At 45.1% G+C, this 22,691-nt stretch overlaps 1 protein-coding gene across 1 annotated transcript in view; it reads left to right on the top strand.

Moving 5' to 3' along the window:
- Positions 1-22,691, top strand: part of TMEM161B (transmembrane protein 161B) — a 77,592-nt gene that overhangs the window by 6,723 nt on the left and 48,178 nt on the right. Inside the window, exon 2 of the mRNA XM_065406358.1 lies at positions 20,114-20,217. Within this exon, the coding sequence (XP_065262430.1) occupies positions 20,114-20,217 (104 nt within the window). The remainder of the gene's footprint in view (positions 1-20,113; positions 20,218-22,691) is intronic.

Below are 22,691 nucleotides of genomic sequence, written 5' to 3'. Positions count from 1 at the left end.
ACAACCAACAAGAATGCATTTTTATGTAGAAAACTGATTAGAGTCTTCCTGACTAGTGATTTAAATCAGTTTGATTTAAATCAAATCCACCCTGGTTCCCAAAGAAAAGTTTTTCATACATTCCAAGGCCAGAATCTGACTTCCTGTATAATACAGGCCAAAGAACTTCCCCAAAATAATTCCTAGAGCATATCTTTTAAAAACATCCAACCTTGTTTTAAAAATTTAGTGATGGAGAGTCCACCATAACCCTTGATAAAATGTTCCAGTGGCTAATTACCCTCACTGTCAAAAGTATACGCCCTATTTCCAGTCTGAATTTGTCTAGTTTCAGTTCCCAGCCTGTGGATGGTAGTATAGCTTTCTCTGATAGAAAGAAGAATCCATTATTAAATATTTGTTCTCCATGTAGATACTTATAGGCTGTAATCGTCACCCCTTAATCTTCCCTTTGTTAAGCTAAATAGATTGAGCTCTTTTAGTCTATCACTGTAAGGCATGTTTTCTAACCCTTTAATCATTCTCATGGCTCTTCTTAAATCTGCAATTATCAACATCTTGCTTTAATTGTGGCCACCAGAACTGGACACAGTACTCAAGCAGTGGTTGCACCAGTGCCACATATAGAGGTAAAATAGCCTCTCTGCTCCCACTGTGGCTTCCCCTATTCATGTATCCCAGGATGGTGTTGGCTCATTTGGCCACAGCATCACACTGGGAGCTCATGTTCATCTGATTATCCACCATGACCACCAAATCTTTTTCAGTCACTGCTTTCCAGGATAAAGTCCCCCATCTTTTGTTCATACATGTATGTTTCCATTTAGTCCTACTAAAATGCGTATTGTTTGCTTGTGCCCAGTTGACCAAGCAATACAGATGGCTCTGAATCAGTGATCAGTCCACTCTTCATTATTTACCACTCCCCCAATTTTGGTGTCATCTGTAGACTTTATCAGTGAAGATGATATGTTTTCTTCCAGGTCATTGATAAAAATGTTAAATAGCATAGGGCCAAGAACCAATCCTTGTGGGACCCCATTGGAAACACACCTGCTTGATGATGATTGTTAGGTCTCAAAATATCACTGTAAACAATCAGTTAGCCAGTTTTTATTCTGTTTAATGTTTGCCATGTTAATTTTATATTTTGTTTTTAATCAAATGTTGTGTGGTACCAAGTCAAACACCTTACAGAAAGCTAGGTATATTACATCAATACTGTTACCTTTATCAACCAAATTTATAATCTCATCTGAAAAGGGTCTCAAGTTAGTTGGAGAGAATCTATTTTCCATATACCCATGTTGATTGGCACTATATTACCCCTCTTTAATTCCTTATTAATCAAGTCATGTATCAGATGCTCCATTATCTTGCCCGGGATTGATGTCAGGCTGACAGGCCTATAATTACCCAGGTCATCCTGTTTACTTTTTTTAAAACTTGGCACAACATTCTTTCTTCCCATCATGTGGAGCTTCGCCTGTGTTCCAGGACTTACTGAAAATCAACATTAATGGTCCAGCAAGCTCCTCAACCCCTTTTTTTAAACTCTTGGATACAAATTATCTGGACTTGCTGATTTAAGAATGTCTAACTTCAGTAACTGCTGTTTAACGTCCTCCAAAGTTACTAAGGGAATAGAAAGTGTGTTATCACCATAGAATGAGATTATATCATTTGTGTTTCCTCAAATACAGAACTGAAATATTTATTAATAATGAAGAGGTCATTGATAATTCTACCGTTTCCATCTATGAGCTAAGATGTGAAAAAAAAATTATTTTTGTTCTTAATATATTTTGAAAACCCTTTATTGTCTTTAACTGTGTTGGCTGTAGACTTCTCCTTGTGTCTATGGGCTTCCCTTCTCAATTTTCTGTAGTTCCTAACTTCTGATTTATAAACATTACTGTCTATTTCCCCTTTCTTCCATTTGTTATATATTATTTTTATTTTTTATAGCTGACTTCACTTCCCCTCTAAACTAGTTCAGCTTTATTTATTTATTTTTAACCAGCAAAGCCTTCTTTCTGAAATGTGGGATTGACTCTTTGGGCACTAAGGGTATGTCTACACTACGAGAGTAGTTCGATTTTACTTAAATCGAATATGTGGAATCGATATTGCAAAGTCGAACGTGTGTGTCCACACTAAGGACAGTAATTCGACTTTGTGAGTCCACACTAACGGGGCAAGCGTCAACATTGGAAGCGGTGCACTGTGGGCAGCTATCCCACAGTTCCCGCAGTCCCCGCTGCCCATTGGAATTCTGGGTCGAGCCCCCAATGCCTTCTGGGGAAAAAAATGTGTCGAGGGTGGTTTTGGGTAACTGTCGTCATCCAACCGTCACTCCCGCCCTCCCTCCCTGAAAGCGCCGGCGGGAAATCAGTTCGTGCACTTTTCTGGTCAGTGACAGTGCGGACGCCACAGCACTGCGAGCATGGATCCCGCTGCGACCATCACTGCAGTTGTGGCCGTTGTCAACGCCTCGCAGCTTATCATCCACCTTTCCCAGAGGCAGATGCAGATAAATCAGGCGAGGAGGCTACGGCACCGCGGTGAGGGCCTGAAGTCTGAGAGTAGCACAGACCTGTCAGAAAGCACGGGACCCAGCGCCGAGGACATCACGGTGGCAATGGGTCATGTGGATGTTGTGGAACGGCGATTCTGGGCCCGGGAAACAAGCACGGACTGGTGGGACCGCATAGTGCTGCAGGTCTGGGATGAATCACAGTGGCTGCGAAACTTTCGCATGCAGAAGGGGACTTTCCTTGAACTTCGTGAGTTGCTGTCCCCTGCCCTGAAGCACAATGACACCCGGATGCGAGCAGCCCTGACTGTCCAGAAGCGAGTGGCCATAGCCCTCTGGAAGCTTGCAACGCCAGACAGCTACCGGTCAGTCGCGAACCACTTTGGCGTGGGCAAATCTACCGTGGGGGTTGTTGTGATGCAAGTGGCCCCAACGCAATCGTTGAGGTACTGCTCTCAAAGGTAGTGACCCTGGGAAACGCGCAGGCCATCATAGATGGCTTCGCCGCGATGGGATTCCCAAACTGCGGTGGGGCTATAGATGGAATTCACATCCCTATCCTGGGACCGGACCACCAGGCCAGCCAGTACATCAACCGAAAGGGCTACTTTTCAATGGTGCTGCAAGCACTGGTGGACCATAGGGGACGTTTTACAAACATCAACGTCGGATGGCCGGGCAAGGTTCATGACGCTCGTGTTTTCAGGAACTCAGGTCTGTTTAGACGGCTGCAGGAAGGTATTTACTTCCCGGACCACAAAATAACTCTTGGGGATGTGGAGATGCCTACAGTCATCCTCGGGGACCCAGCCTACCCGCTAATGCCCTGGCTCATGAAGCCCTATACTGGCGCCCTGGACACTGAAAAAGAACTCTTCAACTACCGGCTGAGCAAGTGCAGAATGGTGGTGGAGTGTGCTTTTGGCCGTCTCAAGGGGAGATGGAGAAGCTTACTGACTCGCTGTGATCTCAGCGAAACCAATATCCCCATTGTTATTGCAGCTTGCTGTGTGCTCCACAATCTCTGTGAGACCAAGGGGGAGACCTTTATGGCGGGGTGGGAGGTTGAGGCAAGTAGCCTGGCTTCTGATTACGCCCAGCCAGACAGCCGGGCGATTAGAAGAGCCCAGCGGGACGCGCTGTGCATCCGGGAGGCTTTGAAAGCTAGGTTCCTGAGTGAGCAGGGTAACCAGTGACTTTTCAGTTTGTGTACAGAGAAGCTGAACCTGCCCCCGTTTCTTTACCCACTAAATGTTCAGTATCCTCTCCAGTTACATACCCCGTTCCCCCCCTTCCAACACACGTTTAAAAATAAAATCACTTGAATTTTGTTAATGAACACCGTTTTCTTTATTACTGTTTTCGTGGGAAAGTGTTGAACCTGGGACGCAGACTGTGGTGGGGAGCGGGTGTAGTGTAGTGATGCAAATGACGCTTCCAAACTCCAGGAATGACAGGCTCCGCGGTGGTGGACTGGTGGTTTCAACGGAGCCTGCCACCCCTCCTGTTTGGGACTCTGTGTGTGTGGGGGGCTATGTGACTTTGTGGCAGGGGGAGGACGGTTACAGATCCCCTGCTGCGTGGCTCTGTGATCCAGGATAAGGACCGCCGCATAAGATCTGTAACTGCCCTCCCCCACCACAAGTCACAGAGCACCCCCCACAGAACACTAAAACCACCTCCCAGACTGACCAGGGTAACTAGTGACTGCAATGTGTGTGTGCCCTGCTGCTGAACCTGCCCCCGCCTCTGTACCCTGCTAAAGGTGACTGTCCTGTCCAATTACCAACCCCCTTCCCCCCCTTCAGACAGACTCTCCTCTAAAGAACATGATGGAAACAGTAATTAACAGAAACATATTTTTTATTATCAACTACACATGAAACGGGGGTGAAACTGGGACGGGGGCTTGGGTGAGGCGGGAAGGAAAGGACTTGTCAAATTTTGGGGAATGAGAGCCTTCTAGTAGTAGAGCAGTCTGCAGGGGTGGAGTGAGAGTTTTCACGGACTCTGCCGCCCCTCCTTCTTTGGACTTTGGGTGAGGGTGGTATGGGACTTGGTGGCGGGGGAGGGCGGTTACTGATAGACTGCAGCGGGGCTCTGTCCTCCTGCCTCCGGTCCTGCAGAACATCCACAAGGCGCCGGAGCGTGTCCGTTTGCTCCCTCAGTAGTCCAAGCAGCGTTTGAGTCGCCTGCTGATCTTCCTGCCGCCACCTCTCCTCCCGTTCCATGTGTGAACGGTGCATTTGGGACAAGTTCTCCCTCCACTGGGTCTGCTGTGCTGCCTGGGCTCGGGAGCAGCCCATAAGTTCCGAGAACATGTCCTCCCGTGTCCTCTTCTTCCTACGCCTAATCTGCGCTAGCCTCTGGGAGTGTGATGCCAGGCTGGGTTGGGAGACAGTCGCAGATGTGGCTGTGGGAATGGGAAAAAGGGAGTGAATTCCTCAGAAAGATAAATTTAGTTGTGAACAAAGAACATAGTCTTTCTCTGTAAAGAAGACCATGCACAGCACCTATCACATGCACACTCAGGACAAGGTCGAATTTTCGGCCTTCGCATTCAGTGCCTGGGGTCTTGCAGTGCAGATCAGAGAAGCGGGGCAGGACACCGGAATTTGTGTAGCAGGCCGACATGGTAAGCCGTAGACTTGTGGCTGCTTAAAACTTTAATAGTTGCACTGGCCTCCTTTCACATTGAAAGCAATGCCAGTCCCTGCTGCCAGCAATCCGGCAAGCATGAGCTCTGCCCCGTCCCACCCCCTCACGGCTGTCCCAGGGAAAGATCACTGTATGCTGCCCCTCTCCCACCTCCACCGCGTGGCTGTAAACTGCCGGTTACAGTTCTGTAAAGGAACGGGCAAACAGTCCCAATACTAACATTCCCCTACCTAATTCAAAGCAGGTCACCATGAGCGACATCACCCTGATGAGGATCTCAGACACGGAAAAACAAAGAATGCTTCGGGAAAGCATGCGAAGACCAGGGCCGTATGCCGCCATGCTCTGCAGGGCAATGATCCCGGAGTACTTGCTTGTCTCCTGGCGCGGAAATGTCTGCTATTACGGAGGACCCAATAAGGCTGCTCTCCCCAGGAACCTGATGCAAAGGCTTTCCAATTACCTCCAGGAGAGCTTCGTGGAGATGTCCATTGAGGATTTCAGCTCTATCCCCGGACATATAGACCGCATTTTACTGTAGCTGCACTGGCAGGGACTAAACAGTAGAGCGGCTTGGGCAGAACAATCATGCAAAACCGGACATTGTTAGATTTTTTTTCAATAGTTGCACTGCCCAGGACTGAAACGTTAAGCGCCTAGGGCACACTAATCATGAGAAACCCATTGTTGTTATTGTTAATATTCCTGTTCTGTTAAAAATAAATATTTAGATGTTTAAAACACTTACTGGATGATCCTTCCCCTGATTCTGTGTCCGGGTTAACGGCTGGGGACGGTTGGTAGGGGATCTCTGTAAGGGTGATGAAGAGATCCTGGCTGTCGGGGAAATCAGCGTTGTAAGCGCTGTCGACTGCCTCGTCCTCCTCATCTCCTTCCTCATCTTCCCCGTCCGCTAACATGTCCGAGGAACCGGCCGTTGACAATATCCCATCCTCAGAGTCCACGGTCAGTGGTGGGGTAGTGGTGGCGGCCGCACCTAGGATGGAATGCAGTGCCTCGTAGAAACGGGATGTCTGTGGCTGGGATCCGGAGCGTCCGCTTGCCACTTTGGTCTTCTGGTAGCCTTGTCTCAGCTCCTTGATTTTTCACGTGGCACTGCGTTGCATCCCGGCTGTATCCTCTCTCTGCCATGGCTTTAGAGATCTTCTCGTAGATCTTTGCATTCCGTCTTTGGGAGCGCAGCTCGGAAAGCACGGACTCATCTCCCCACACAGCGATGAGATCCAAGACTTCCCGATCAGTCCATGCTGGGGCCCTCTTTCTATTCTGAGATTGCACGGCCATCTCTGCTGGAGAGCTCTGCATCGTTGCCAGTGCTGCTGAGCTCGCCACGATGTCCAAACAGGAAATGAGATTCAAACTGCCCAGACAGGAAAAGGAATTCAAATTTTCCCGGGGCTTTTCCTGTGTGGCTGGTCAGAGCATCCGAGCTCGGACTGCTGTCCAGAGTGTCAACAGAGTGGTGCACTGTGGGATAGCTCCCGGAGCTATTAGCGTCGATTTCCATCCACACCTAGCCTAATTCGACATGGCCATGTCGAATTTAGCGCTACTCCCCTCGTTGGGGAGGAGTACAGAAGTCGAATTTAAGAGACCTCTATGTCGAACTAAATAGCTTCGTGGTGTGGACGGGTGCAGGGTTAATTCGATGTAACGGCGCTAAATTCGACATAAACGCCTAGTGTAGACCAGGCCTAAGTGAAGTGTTCTTAAATGATTTCCAATTATCATTCAGATTTTTCTGATACAAATTTTCATCCCAGCTGATTTTACTCATAGTTGTTTTCAGCTTTGTGAAATTGGCCCTATTAAAGCACCAAGTATATATATTACCAGTCTAGAGACTTTATTGTGCTTGCACATTATAAATGTGATCAAGTCATGATCACTTGTATCTAAACGTCCATTAACGCTTAGTTCTGTGATCAGTTTTTCTTTATCTGTTAGGACTAGCTGTAATAAAGAATTCTCCTGTGTTGTTTACAGCACTTATTGAATTAGGAAATGGTCCTCTATAATGTTTAGAAAGTCCAAGGATGTTTTACTATTGGCAGCATGAGACTTCCAGCATAGGTCACTCCAGTTGAAGTCCCCCATGCATATGCAGTTTTTTCCTATGCATTGTAGATAGATTTGTAAGGAGGTGGTCATTCTGTTTGCCGCTGTGATTTGGTGGTCTGTAGCAGACACCATTTAATATCTCATCTTGTGCTTTATCTGTTAGGACATTGATCCATAAGCATTCAAGATAATTTTCTTCCGAGTTATCAGTGACTTGGAAACAGGTAATGCCATTTTTGACATATTTAATTTTCATTTGCTGGTAACCATTAAAACATGTTGATTTGCAACTTGGTTTAGCTTTTACACTAAATCTGTGGCTTCTTTTTGCTAACCAGGTGCATGTACTATACTTATACATATTTATTTAAGCAATTATATAGCTTAACTTACATTTATTTAGATTCTTAAATTTTGCATTTTTTATTGTGTTAGAAAATGATGAATGATGCATTTCTTATTTACTGGATGATTAATTCTTAACTTGTGATTTGTGTCCAGCTTCATCCGGATGGAAACTGAATCCAATTAAAAATGCACTAAAATATCAATTTAAAATTGCTTTATTAGTTAAATAAAACTACCTTAAATGTCTGGATACATAAACTTTTTGATCAACTTTTTTCTTATCAAAACTTGCTTTTCCTTTAAAACTGATTTATTAAACGAAGGAAGCATTAGCTATAGTGAATTGAACTGATTGTTTCTGGTCACCATGTCCTTCAGGACTTTAGAACTAGTAGATCTCATCTTCTCACACCTACTTCTTATCATAGATTGAAAGAAGAAAACAAACTTTTTTCTGCTTTTTCAACTCCCAGTTGGTTTCTTAACTTTGAATGAACTCATTATTGAAATGAACTAGTTGAATAAACTGAAATGAAGAGAATATGCAGAAGAGGCTACAGCTATCCAAAGCTGGTTACTGCTATCCAAAGCTTCGTCAGATTCTGTTTCCAGGTGCTTAGCCAGTGACTTACACCAGATCAGTAGTTTTACTTATTAAAACTTTGGCAGCAGACATGTACTGCTTAATATATTTTTTTAATTTAATTTAAATGATTTTAATAGATTATTGTAAATTTAGGCTTCAACATAGGTTGTCATAATTTCAAATGTAATTTTAAATAGGTACATTTTTAAAAATCTGTATTTAATTTAAATAAAAAAAATCACCCTATTTTTATCCACACTGGTGCCCAGAGTCCCAGGACTTTGGAGTGGGAGCAAGGTGGTGCTTTTTTACTTTGGTGATAAACGCTGTATTAAATAATTCGCGAAGGTGTCTGCATGAGATGCAAGAGGACACCGGAATCCCTTTCTTCCTCAAATCTCTTTATAGAACACCTCCACAGTGGTGTGTGGAGGAGGAGCAGGTGGTGGTGGTGATATCATTGGGAAGCAGAGAGCACTTTTCTGTGGGTCTCTAGAGGGGTGGCATCCTTCAGATAGGAAATGGCTGCAAGCATTTTCAAATATCTGTGTGAGCCTATTGGTGGGTATGCATGCACATCAGAGAACTTTGAGCTTGCACATCCCTTACTGAGTCTATTCGTGCTCCCAGGTTCTTTGTCTTACACGCCAGTAGAGACAAAAAAGCAACAAAAAACAGGAAAACTGTTCAACAAGAGAATGTTGAAGGACCCTAAGATGCAGTTACCTTTCTCAAAATTAGATTTATTAACATTTAATATATACAGAACTTAAATTGCCTTTAAAGACACTCTTACTAAACCTACTTGTCAGATAGAAATCATATGACTTTGTCTTGCAGATGTTTTGTGGGGTTAATGTCTACATGAAAGTATTCTCTCATAATCACTATCCCTATCTTCCTTGTCCTTCCTACCTGGTGTCTCGGTGACCTATGTACACATTAGTTTTGGGTTGCTATTACACACTGAGTAATATTTGATTTATACTTTAATATAAGAAAAGACCCTCTGAGCTTTTCCAAGATGCGAGCTCCAGCATACAAGTGTACATATTAATGTTATACTGTACGTACAGAAAAGTGCAACTTTATAACAGTGGGCACATGGCTAGGTGTAATTACTGTTCCAGATTGACTAAGAATTGCACCCATCTTAGGGCGGGCCGGGCCAGTTTGTTTACCTGCCGCGTCAGCAGGTTTGGCCGATCGCGGCTCCCACTGGCCGCGGTTCGCCGTCCTAGGCCAATGGGGGCTGTGGGAAGCAGTGCGGGCCGAGGGATGTGCTGGCCGCGGCTTCCCGCAGCCCCCATTTGGCCAGGAGTGGCGAACCGCGGCCAGTGGGAGCCGCGATCGGCCAAATCTGCCGACACGGCAGGTAAACAAACTGGCTCAGCCCGCCAGGGTGCTTACCCTGGCGAGCCGTGTGCCAGAGGTTGCTGACCCCTGTCTTAGGGTGTTTCTACACTTAAAACGCAACAGTGTAGACGTGACCTATGCTGGTGGGAAGGGTTCTCCTATCAGTGCAAGGAATCTACTTCCCTAAAAGGCAGTAGCTAGGTCAACAGAAGAATTCACAGCCCTGAGAGAAGTAGCTATACCAATGTAAGTTCCTAGTGTAGATCAGCTCTTCTTTTTGTCTCATCCATAGAATATATTCTCCTTTTTAAGTTCTTTGCAAAAGGGTCTGCCATTTTCTGTTTGTAGAACACCTACTACACTAGGGTCCCAGCCTGGTTGGCCTCTAGCTACTGGAATATAAATATTAAATGCTAGTACATCCTATTCAAAATAAAAAGTTATGCTTCTGAGTCAGTATTACACATGACCATATACTGCCACTGTTTCCTCCCCACCTTGAACTGAACAGAAGGGAAGTAATTTTTAATTTGGAAATGTCCTATCCCTGGTCAGATGGCATTTCTCTACCCCTCCTCCCCCCAATCACATGTAACTTCTGGCCTCCATAAATATTGTTGCATCATTGGGGCTGGAAAAGATATAGGATATTGCACTACATTCTACTAAGAGCCTTGGTGGCCTTGAAAATGCAGCACAATACTTGTGTTTTCTGCTACTCGAAAGTTTTTCAGCTTTTTCTTGTGTGGGTTTGCAAGTATAGTTAAAGTAAATGTATGTTCTGAATTAAACTTCAAAGAAGACTTTTGTGCATTTGCTTCAGAATCTTATTTCTGAGACTTGTGGATTTACAAAGAGTTTCTTGTTGAAGTTGTATTTCTAGGGATGATATTGTAAGTTTGCTATGGATCCCACTAGCCAGTTTCTCAGGAATATAGTGGTCTTCTTGTTTGGCAGTCTGTGGGTATCCATGTTAATTCTCAGTCAAGGTCCTGATCTTGCAAACAATTATGTATGAGCTTAATTTTAACATGCAAGTAGTTCACTGACTTCAATGGAATTGCCTGTGTTTAAAGTTAAGTGTTTGCAGGATCTGGTCTTTAGGTACAAAGCCAAACATGTATGTTTGAGATCAAAAGGAAAAAATCCTAGATTGTTCTTGTGTCTGAAAATGACCTTGGACAAAGTCAATATAGAGAGGTTGAAAAGGAGCCTTGGCATACAACTATTAACTTTGGTGATCTTTACTTGGTATGCTTGGATTTAATTCTTATCTAATACTTACTTAATCCAACCATACACTATAAAATAAGGATATAGAAATGTCCTTTTGAGAGGAGTACTTTGAGAACTTGTGTGTTAGGTAAGTGTTTATCTATAACATTTTATTTTATTTCATTTGTAAACATAGCACAATTACGTGTCTGAGATAAGTGATACATGTGTTTTGCAGCTTTATCTGAATTATTCATTCTTTACTTCTGTTCACTTTGTTTTTAACTTATCAAAGTTCTATGTACCTTTTACAGTAGTAATGATGTGAAAGTCATGATCTCTGGAATACACTTTGTTCTACCTTCCCTTTACATTCTCCCCCCCCCCCCCCCCGCCAACTTTAGAGGTCCTTCAAGGATAGGAGGCTGCATCAGGAACCTTGAAGCGTCTTGTCTGTGCTAGGACTATGTTTTACTAAAACTTCCCACTCTTGCCCACATGAGTTCAGCTTCATTGTTAAGAGCAGTTCTGTAAATAATGCACTGGCAGCTGCTAGCATTTTAAACCCTATGTAAGACAAAGTGGTGAAAATTCCCATGCCCTGGCTACCCTGCAACTTAACATAGGTGACAGCACTAGCAATGAAAAACACATACGCATTTCCCCAGCAAAATTCCATTAAAGGGACTGTTAATGAAAGGTGTGCTATATCCTGTGCAAGCAAAAGAGACTTTATTGTTCTTGGCTACATGGTTCACATGGTCGATGACATTTAATTTTAGAATATTGGCTTTCTAAGTTGGGAATAGGGAGCAATACAAATTTAGTAAGGTGAAAAGTGGTGTATGATTTGTATGAAAAATAGTCCAAATATCTGAAACTTGATCGATCTAGAGAACAGGTACAATACTCATAGTGGGACTGTAAACTTTCCCACTCTACCTTGCCATGGTGCCTTAAATCTGATTTTTGAAAGGACCATTTCTATGGCTAAAATCGTAGTTCAGTTTCCATTCCTGTTCAATCTTTGGTCTCTCTGCTGCCTGTCAATTGTGGTGGCAGTTTTGTGATTTGGGTTCTGTTTGCTGGATACCTGATTGACTCATTTAACATATGCCTTGGAACAGCTGTAAGATGTTCACCATTGACCTGGTCTGGGTTTATATCAGTGATCTGAAGGTAAAAGGCTCTGTAGGCATGATGTTCAAATTCCTGGAAATCCTGCTGTCACTTGGAGTACAGAGTTGTAATTAAGGGTAGTGGGGAGAGAGAGAGAACAGCTCAGATATAAATTCGTATTGAAGCAGTGTTTTTTGTTGACCAATTCTGAATCTACATGTAGTTTTCTGAAAAAAGGATTATTACAGTGTTAGTTCTCCCTATAAGGTCTCTATTTGTATAGAATTTTACTTGCCAAATGTTCTTACCTTTCAGAAATTGATACTTCTGAATTTTGAGCATTTTTATTTATTGTATTTGTTTGCTTCTATGGCACACATGCAGTTTATTGGGGGGTTATGTATATTTATGGAATAAAATGTAAATAACATCATAGCTTGTCTTTCAACTATTGAGTGGTTGGCTTGTATGTAAAATGTACCACAATTATATTGCAAAAAGGTCACAAAGATTAGAGTGAAGTGCTACATAATGGCTGTGCTAGCTTCCACATTGGACTTAAAGGGAAAAAATATTGTTTCTTTATCCGTAAATGAGACTTGGAAAGTTTTTTATTTTTCTTAGCTTCTTTTTGTATTAGAAATTCAGATCTTGTCTGCCCCAGTAGACTTTAGGGAACATCTTTTCTGGGAAAATGTACATTTTTTTTTTTTTTTCTGTATCGGTGCTTAAAAATGCCAGCATCCTGAGTACAATATAGCTTTTACCTGCAAAGAGAGACTTACAAATTTGTTGGTTTAGAACAGGGGTAAGCAACCTGTGGCACATGTGCTGAAGGCGGCACGCGAGCAGATTTTCAGTGGCACTCACACTGCCCGGGTCCTGGCCATTGGTCCGGGGGGTTCTGCATTTTAATTTAATTTTAAATGAAGCTTCTTAAACATTTTAAAAACAATAGTTTAGTTATATATTATAGACTTATAGAAAGAGACCTTATAAAAATGTTAAAATGTATTACTGGCATGCAAAACCTTAAATTAGAGTGAATAAATGAAAACTCGGCACACCACTTCTGAAAGGTTGCCGACCCCTGGTTTAGAAGATAAATCCTGTGATGACTGGAGAGCTAGTAAAACAACATCCCAAGTCAGTGAAAGAAACAATTGAGAGGAAAGGATTTTTATTCAGATTATTTCACTATGTGCTTACTTTAACACCTTCAGTTACCAATTAATATGGGTTACGGCCTTACCCAAAATTGGCAAAAGTAGAATGGTAAGATATACAATGTTCTATATAAGTTCTCCTCTGACGATGTGCTTGTGTTATGCTTCTTCACAGATTCAAGGGGGAATGCCTTTCAAGTAATTGTCAAGGGCCTCATGGCTTCTTTATTGAAATATCAGGATTTTTTTCAACATATTGAAACATGAACCTTTAAGTTAAACCACTGAATGCAGTCACTAGTAGTGGTATTGTGAAATGGTGAGAAGTAAACTACAATCTGTTTGGCAGCATGACATTAAAGTCACAAACTTCGTATTTTTGGGTAGTGCAGAGTGAAATCTTAAGATTAAAAAATGGTTGCAAGTAATATCTTACCCATAATAAATCGTAGAAAAATGTCTGGTATGATATGGTGCCCAAGATTGAAAGTCACCCTCTGGTTGCCGAAAGCCTTTGTACGTTACATATCTTTACCAAGATTGCAATTGTGAAAAAGCATAGCTCAAATACAACAACCCGAGTGAAGAATGAATTATATAAATTACAGTTTTTATATATAAAATAAAATCTTACTCCAGACTGGCAAAGGTGGAACTTGAAAGGCCATAACCCATGACTGTTCTCAATCTGTTTGTTTAAAAAAAAAAAAAAAAAAAAAAAAAAAAGCTTTAAAAGGTGACCGGTAAAGGGTTTGTTTTTAAATAGGAGGTGTATCCTTTTTGGGTTTTTTCATGTATAAAGGTTGCCTGCAAAGCTTTTTTCAAAATAAATAAAATATGCTTCTTTCTCTAGAAAAAAATCAGGAACAGAGAAAAACAAATATATTTACCTTTATGCATACACATCATTTTGGGAGGCTCTCAAACCACACCACGGGGCTTTATAAAATAGTTAGGCGAACCTGTCCACAAATTAGATCAAGACAGTCATGTTACACCATGCTGAATAGTGACACATACAGGAACTATTTGCTAGCCATGTTGCATGAGGGTATTATGCAAGCCTTTGTTTTAGTGTATTTTACGCAGATAATCCAGAAAGATGTTCAGAATATAAAAGAAAATTTAAATTTGGAGTCTCAAACCTGAAACCCTACCACTTTGAAACCTATGAACCACATAGTTACTTTTAATGCCCCAAAACACACCATGCAATGGTGAGACTTGATATAGGATGTTTCTTTGTAGTTTTTTTCCATTTTGAGAAACAAAGCATTAATCTGGTATGAAAGGTGTTTTGGTGAGTTCTGGGGAAAGAGGAACTCTATTTGGACAGTCAGTGACAATAATTCCTGATCATGTGCATAATGGACTCAAATTACCTAGTAGGTTTGGTGATGTCTCATAACGATAACTTGACTAAGGAGATGAATTTGTGTGGATGTGAGAACCGACACCCAAATATACAGATACCTAAGACCACCCACTGGACCTGGTACGTTATGTGAAAACTACAAACTGCCTTGTTTTCATGAGGATTTTACCTCGTATTAGTTAACTTGTGTTAGCTAATTTGGGTTGAAAACCTACCTCTTTTCCCCAGTAAGGAAAAGGCCTCAGAGGCAATTGGTGGGGATGTGTGTGACAGATTTCAGTTACCACTCTGCCTGAGGCATCAGGTGGTTAGGCTGAGGCCACAGGACCGTGTGGAGAGGAGATGACGAAACACACCAAGGGTTTAAATTTTAAAGCTTTATTAATAAAATAACAGCGGAGAGTGATGGGTGCTCCCCACATCACTCAGAGGAAGGAAGAAAGCGTTAGTGCCCCAAGCCCTAACACACTTTCATATTCACACACGCTCTACCCATGGCTGGCCAAGCCTGGGAGTAACGTAAGAAGATGAGGGGAAAGGGTGGACGGGAGTTTTGTCCTGGTCCCAGGTCGTCCGGGGTCCACTGTAATTTCCGACTTGCTCCAGCTCTCAGGAGGGTTTTAAGTCCTGGGTTCCCTTTGGGGGTGTTTTGTTCAGGGACCTCTGCTCCTGATGCTCTTTGTACCAGTCCAAACCGACTTTCTGTGGTCTTCTCAACTTTTTTAAAACACACCGGCTCCAGACACACCGGCGGGACTTTGTTTTCCCCCGTGTTGGCCTTTGCTGTTTTGTTTGTTTTGGGCTGCCTCCGCAGGTCCGTTCAGCTGGATCCTTCTTTCTTACGGCTGGTTGGGGGGAGGGGGGAATCCAGGCCCCACTCTTCCTTGGCAGGCAGCCGAGCGTCTGCTGTGGGCTGCGGCCTTGGGCCGGAGTCGGTGCTTTATTTTTTGACTGAGCGAGCTGGAGTGTCGAGTTAACCCATTCTTTGCTCTTTTCCTTCTTCCCCCTCTTGGCCTTTCGCTCCCTGCAAGGGAATCTTCCATTCCACACTTATACCTTTGACCTTTCCCCCCCGCCCCGCCCCCCAATGCCTTGCGATGCTTACAACCGTGTTAGCAATATAGAATGCTGATCTGCCTCCCCATGGGACCCCCTGAGGGAGGGAGTCCTTGGGCCTGTGACGGGGGTGGGGGAGAAGACTGGCACCTGCAGGTTAGACAAACACCTGTCAGGAATGGTCTAGATAATACTTAGTCCTGCCATGCATGCAAGGGACTGGACTAGATGACCTCTTGAAGTCCCTTCCAGTCCTGTGATTCTATGATATCCTGATAAAACACTCTTTTGTGGAAATGTTGATGGAACTTCTCAAGATAGTAACAAATTCAAAGGATGTGGGACTTAATAAGCAAAACAGATGAGGGATAGCGGATTCTTTGCACAATGGGAAGTTGTCAGGCTGACCAGGAAATGTTCAGAGCAGGGACTTGATTCCAGAGAAGGTTTTATTTGCAACTAAGCTAAAAGGAGCCTCAGTCACTGAGTATTCAGAGGAAGTATGTTGTTCAATCCATCTTTTGTTAGAAGTAGAATTTTTTTAGTTCCACATTTATTAAACTGATTTCTTCCCTTCATCTCACCTAATATTTTTATAGTATCTTAACCTATTTGTTTTAAGATGCTTAAATCATATTAAAAGTAATGTATACTTTTTATATATATGACTCTATTAACATAGTCAGTTGATATATTGAGCAAGAGCTCTGATTCAATGCCGCTTGGCTGTAGATGAAGTCTCAACATTCAGTTGGAAGACTTGGAGTGTAGGCCCGATGGTGTGGAAGCTGCGGGATTGCATGTTCTTAGGGTTAGCAGAAGTGTCGGATCCAGGGTTCAAGTATAAGCTTGCAGAATTCTGTTTGCTAGGAGGATCATTAGCTTTCCCGGACTGTGCCAGGTACTGATAGGTGGCATGGCGAGAATACTGATCCCTTGCCACTCTATTCAAGCAGTACAAATCAACTGATGACCTGGACGAGGCCGACCACTTATTTGAAACTTTGAGCTGTGCTTGCTGAGCCTGACGAAAGGAAAAGACAAAGTACCTGAACTTTACTTGTTCCAGACAGAAATGCTGGAGTTTTACTTTGTCGCCTTGGAGTAGCCCAGCAGTCACCAAAACCAAGCTGATCATCTGAGAGTAGCCATTCACCTGCTTCGCCTGGAGAAAGACGTACTTGGAAAAAGAAATGAATAGTTGAGTCCTGAGTGAGTGGACGGTCTTACGCAGCAGCACAAATCCAGAGCTTTCCCTGAACTTTTTGCAGTTCCAGAGTGCTATATAACATCAAGTCTGGCACCACTGCTGGCTATGACAACATCCTTCCAGAGTTCCTGAAACATCTTGGCCCATGTGCTCTTGGTTGGCTCAATTCTTCACAAGGGTCACCAATGAAGGAAGACTGCCGAAAATCTGGCGCATGTCAAAAGTTATTGACCTCCCAAAACCTGGTAAAGACCCAAACCTGGCATCAAGCTGTCTCCTGATATCGTTGCTTTCTCTGTCTCTCAAGGTTCTAGAGTACCTAATTTTACAGTGGATAACACCAGTGGTGGAGAGCATCTTGAATGTCGAGCAAGCAGGCTTTCAATAAGGTCTAAGCACATGCAATCAAGTACTTGCTCTAACCACATTAATCAAAAACTCTTTTCAAAGAAATCTGAAAACGGGCGCTATTTTCCTTGACCTCACTGCAGCATATGATATGGTGTGGCACATGGGTCTACTTGTTAAAATATCAAGAGTCCTCCCACCCTGGGTTACTAATGCCATGGAACTGCTCCTCTGAGACAGATGGTTCAGGGTGCATGTGGGTGAGAAAACAAGTGCTTGGAAGAAAACGGATGAACGGGTTATGCTAGGGATATGTTCAAGCCCCAAACTTTTTAAATCTATACATCAGTGACCTGCCACCAATCCAGTGGCAGAAGCTCATCTATGCAGACAACGTATGCTGCGGGCTACCAGGCTCAGACTTTCTCTGCGCTGGAGAAAACCCCACGAGACGACGCTGCCAAGCTGGCCAACTATAGCAAGACATGGCGCCTTCAGCCTAGCACCAGCAAGACAGTCTCTAGCACATTCTACCTCCACCAAGCCACTGCTAAGAGGGAACTAAACATCATAATGAATGGCCAGAAGCTGAAGCATGAAGCGTACCCTGTTTACTTAGGTGTGACCCTTGACTGAACGCTACATACAAAAGTCACCTGAACAAGGCAGCAGCAAAGGTCAATACATGCAACAACCTTCGCAGCAAACTGGCAGGTTCGTTCATGGGGAGCGGATGCACCAACCCTATGGACCTCAGTCCTTGCCATCTCGAATTCAATAGCAGAGTGCTATGCGCCAATATGGAGTCGATCGGCACACACCAAACTTGTTGATGTGCAACTCAACTCAACAATGTGCATCATCACAGGAACTCTCCGACCGACTCATCTTTCATGGCTTCTAGTTCTCAGCCACATTGCTCCCCTTTACATCACGAGGGAGATTGCAGTTGGCAAACTGCTTGAGAAAGTATGTGCCAACCCAAGTTTGCCCTTGTTCAACGACCTTTTAGGTCCATCAGCTGCATGTCTTTCATCACAACACCCACTATGGTTGAGGCTGCCACGCCATCATGTGACAACAGAGTCCTTGTGGCGGGAAAACTGATGCTTAACATTATCCGTCAATCAGTTCCTCATCACAGACCCTACTGCTCACCTGCCCAGCTTTGACCTGCCACGTCGTTAGTGGGCTCTTTTTAGCCAATTCTGGACTGGGCAAGGCCTCTGTGTGCCAGCAAGCACCGTTGGGGTCTTAGAGGAATCCAAGCTGTGGCGCAGATCAAACCATGATACACATTGTCGAGGAGTGCCTGCTAATCAAATTCAGCAGTGGTCTCTGAGGGCTGCATCTGGCTACTAAGAACGCTATTGCTTAGATCAGCAAATATGCAAATGCTAAATAAACAAGTTGATATACTCATATCCTAATATTGAACTCATTAATATTTGATTTTACAAGTTTTGGGGTGTGCTGCTGCGTGTTTAAGAACAGAACTGGAATTACAATTTGTAAAGCATTTAAATTTTTAGTGTAGAACTTTAAGGAAAAGAGTTATAGCATGAAAGTTGCATAGAGTGAAATTTAATTTAAAAAAGCTTTTGTGATCTTATATGAATTTTTGTTCAAATAGCAAGGGATCAAAACTTGGTCAAGGACAAGGGATGAGAAGACATTATTAATCTTGCCAAAGAGTTACAGGCTATGTGGTCAGAGTTTTAGTGACCACATAGTGTGCCACCTCGATTAACATCTTGCTTTTTTCTTTCCTTTCTCCACCTACACCCTCAATTGTCAAAATTCCAGCATGATTTTATATTATCCCTTGAATCATTAAAGTTGGGAAAAACTGCTTTATGCTGCTTGAAAGCTGGAATTCCAGCTTTCTTACAGATGTTATAAATTGTTAGCTCTAGCAGGTTTGTGAAGTATCAGTTGTTAAAATCATGTCTGAATTGAAGAAAGCACAAAAAACAAGATGGTAATCTGTGACATAATTTTAAGGTCTCATATCTTGTGAAATGCCATTGGTCAGAAATAAATGGCTTGTACCACTAGAAAGAGAAATCCTTGCATTCTTGGATGCATTTCTAGCACTAAGGATCAGAGGCGGATTTACCATGAAACAGTGTGGTGGCACGAGGCCCCCAGTGACGGGGAACCCCCAAAATGCAGGACAAATCTCATCTGACAACCTGCCCCAGAGTCCCTGCCGGCAGCGCAGCATTCCGTGCCTGCATTCCGTGGCCGGTGGCCCCATGCCGCTCCTGGAAGCCAATGGCTGCTGGCACATCTCTGCACGCCCCCTGGTGTGTGGGGGGGTGGCTCTGCGTGCTGCACCCCCCCCCCCAAGGGGCGTGCAGAGATGTGCCAGCAGCAAGGCTAAGGCGGCTCCCTGCCTGCGTTGCTTCCCTCCCTCTGTGCCGCTCAGGGAAGCGGCTGGCATGTCCCTGCGGCCCCTGGTAGGGGGTAAGTGCTGCCCCCTGACCTCTCCTGCACCCCAGCCCAGAGCCCGCACCCCACACCAAACTTCCTCCCAGAACTTGCACCCCTCATCCCCTCCCATGCCCCAACCCCCAGCCCAGAGCCCGACGACACGTACCCCAACCCCTGCCCCAATCAAGGTATCTCACTGTATTGCCATTTACTTCCTATTACTTATAATATTGGAGGATGAAGAAAATAAAGAATAAAAATGGGGGGTTGGGGAGATAAGAGAGAGTGTTTTTTCTTGTCTGGGTCCTGAGGGGGAGGGCCCTGAAAATAAAGCTGCGCACAGGGCCCCACTAACTCTAAATCCGCCACTGCTAAGGATTCATGAGCTGAAGACAGGACATTTATTACTGGTCCCATGGCCTAGCAGTGCCTTTTTTAGAACAGGTCTAGGACTGAGTGTAGCAAGTCTCAGAGAATTTAATGAAACTGAGTTAGTAAGCCTCTCGTTTAAAAAAAACAAAACAAACCTTCATTAGACTTCCTATGAAAGGTTGCTTTTAAAATATAAAAAGTCTGTACTTCAGCATTTTTACATATACTGACTTAACTTATTCCTCCACAGGGTGTGATAGGTGTACAGCTCGTGGTTACCATGGTGATGGCTAGTGTCATTCAGAAGATCATACCTCACTATTCTCTAGCTCGTTGGCTTCTCTGTAGTGGCAGGTAAGATAAGAAACAACTAATTGCTACAGTATATATGGATGTGGTGACACTTGTTATAGAGTCTAGAAATCGAAAAATTAAACTAATCAGGAAAGGTTTCAACCATTTCCAGCAGAATGGAACCACTTGCGTCATTTGCACCTGATGTAGAAGATTATAATATTGTGACATCAGATCATAGACTGAAAATATAATGAAATTCTCATTGTAAAGGAACTGTGTTAAGGTTGTTATACAGTTAAGCATGCTGTTAGTTGGCTGACATTTTTTTCTTTGAGAGATGAGCTGTACGACACTTTCTAATATTAAAATACAGCTTAGTTCTTGCTCTCCCACAGTGATCCAACTTTTCTCTGCAATGACTCTGTGTACCTAATGATTCTTCTTCGAGTGCTTGTTCACGTCCATTCCACATTAGGTGTGCGCGCGCTGCGTGCACGAGCGTCGGAAACTTTCCCCATAGCGGTACCCGTTGGGCCGGCGGGGCCCCCGCCTGTGCACCGCCACTGCGCTGTGCATATATACCCCCGCTGCCCCGACCCCCTCCAGTTCCTTCTTACCATCCGTGGTGGCGTTGGAACAACCTCTTGCTCTTGTATGAGAAGCAATCCCTTAGCTTTAGAGTACTTAGCTGCTCTCCGTTCGTTAGCATTCTATTGTTGTGGACACTTGATAGTTTAGGTGCTTGGAGGCTTCCAGCACCCGCCCCGGGCCGCAGGGCATGACGCAGGCCCACTGGTTTAAGGCTTGCGCCATGTGCCGCAAGCCTATGCCGGTTAGTGACCCCCACAACTCCTGTCTATGTTGCCTGGGGGAAGCACACAAAACAGAAAGGTGTAAGATTTGCAAGGCATTTAAGCCTACAACAAAGAAAGAGAGAGAGACTTTCGCTTGAAGCAGTTGTTGATGGAGGCAGTGCTGCAGCCATCAGGCCTGGAGCCCCCTGACGCAGAGGGAAGCCTCAGTACCGTAGGCAAGTCAGCGCACGGGGTTGGTGCAAGGGACCCGACGCTCTCCGACACCCTCCAGAGACCGGCACCAGGAGAAGGTGAGCCGACCATCGCCGAAGGCTTCTGGAAGTCACCGCTCCAGGTCTCAGGAGCACCAATACCGGTCCCACGAGCAGCGGTACTGATCCCGTTCCCGATCAGCAAGAAGCCGCTCGTCGACCTCCCGCCAGCACAGCTCGACGGCACCGCCGTGGCCTTTTCGCTCGGCGTCTCTAGAATCCGGCGCCGACTCGGGCCGATACAGTTACCCGCACCGGACAGCAGAGAACACCTGGCTGGCTGGCAACCCCAGTAGGGATTGCCGGGACACGGGCCCTTCTGGACCCCCTGGGCCTACCACCAGCGGCAAGGGGCTCCCTCCAGGGCCAGCTACTCGGTGTCCCGGTCTCCGCATCGACGCTCCTCCGTGCGGGAAGCTACGGCGTCCAGACCGCCTGCGCCGCCGCCGAGCGAGAGACCGGAGAAACCGGCACCGAGTCCGGTGCCACCCCAGGGTCAGCTGTCCAGGCCCGAGCTGGAAGCCCCTCCTTCGGGGGAGGGGGACCAAGGGGACCAGCAGGAGGAAGCGGAGCAGCTGCTGACCTCCTCATCATCCCCAGATGAAGCGGTGGCAGGCACAAGTGGTATCAGGACCTCCACCAATAGACCACAGAGCCCACCAAGAGCTACTGTGTAAGATTGCTCATAACTTGGGGTTTCTGGCCGAGGAGACGGTGGAGCAGCAGGACCCCATGGTGGACATCCTGAGCCCAGAGGGTCCATCCAGAATAACGCTTCCGCTTATTAAGACCATACAGTCGAACTATAAGACTATATGGCAGACTCCAGCCTCCAGCGCCCCAACAGCCAAAGGTGTGGAACGCAAGTACTTCACCCTGTCAAAGGGGTACGACTTCGTTTTGCCACCCAAGCCCATGTTCCTGGTAGTCTCGGTGGTAAACGAGAAAGGGGCTGGGGCCTGTTGCCCATGGCGCTCTAACGCCAAGGAAGCGAAGCGCCTGGACCTGTTTGGCAGGAAGGTGTATTCCTCAGCGGGCCTCCAGTTGAGGATTGCTAACCAAGAGGCCATCCTCAACAGGCATAACTTCAACTCCTGGGCGGCAGTGGGGAAGTTTAAGGACAGCCTCCTGCAGAGTTCCCACAGGAGTTTACGGCTCTGGTGGACGAAGGCAAGGCCGTAGCAAAGACCTCTCTCCAGGCGTCCTTGGATTCGGCAGATGCGGTGGCCAGGACAATTGCGTCTGGCGTGGTCATGCGACGCTCGGCGTGGCTACAGGAGTCAGGTCTGCCATCTGAGGTCCAGAACACGCTCCAGGACCTCCCCTTCAAAGGGTCCGGGCTCTTTTCGGACCAGACGGACGCAAAGCTGCATAGCCTCAAGGACTCGAGGGCCACACTTAAGTCGCTGGGTATGCACACCCCGGCGACCCAAAGAAAGCTCTTCAAGCCGCAGCCGCCTCCTCA

Source organism: Emys orbicularis, chromosome 6, assembly GCF_028017835.1.
Source record: "Emys orbicularis isolate rEmyOrb1 chromosome 6, rEmyOrb1.hap1, whole genome shotgun sequence".
Classification (NCBI taxonomy): domain Eukaryota; kingdom Metazoa; phylum Chordata; order Testudines; family Emydidae; genus Emys; species Emys orbicularis.
Note: the sequence above shows the minus strand (reverse complement) of the source record. Positions and strands in the feature narration are given on the sequence as shown.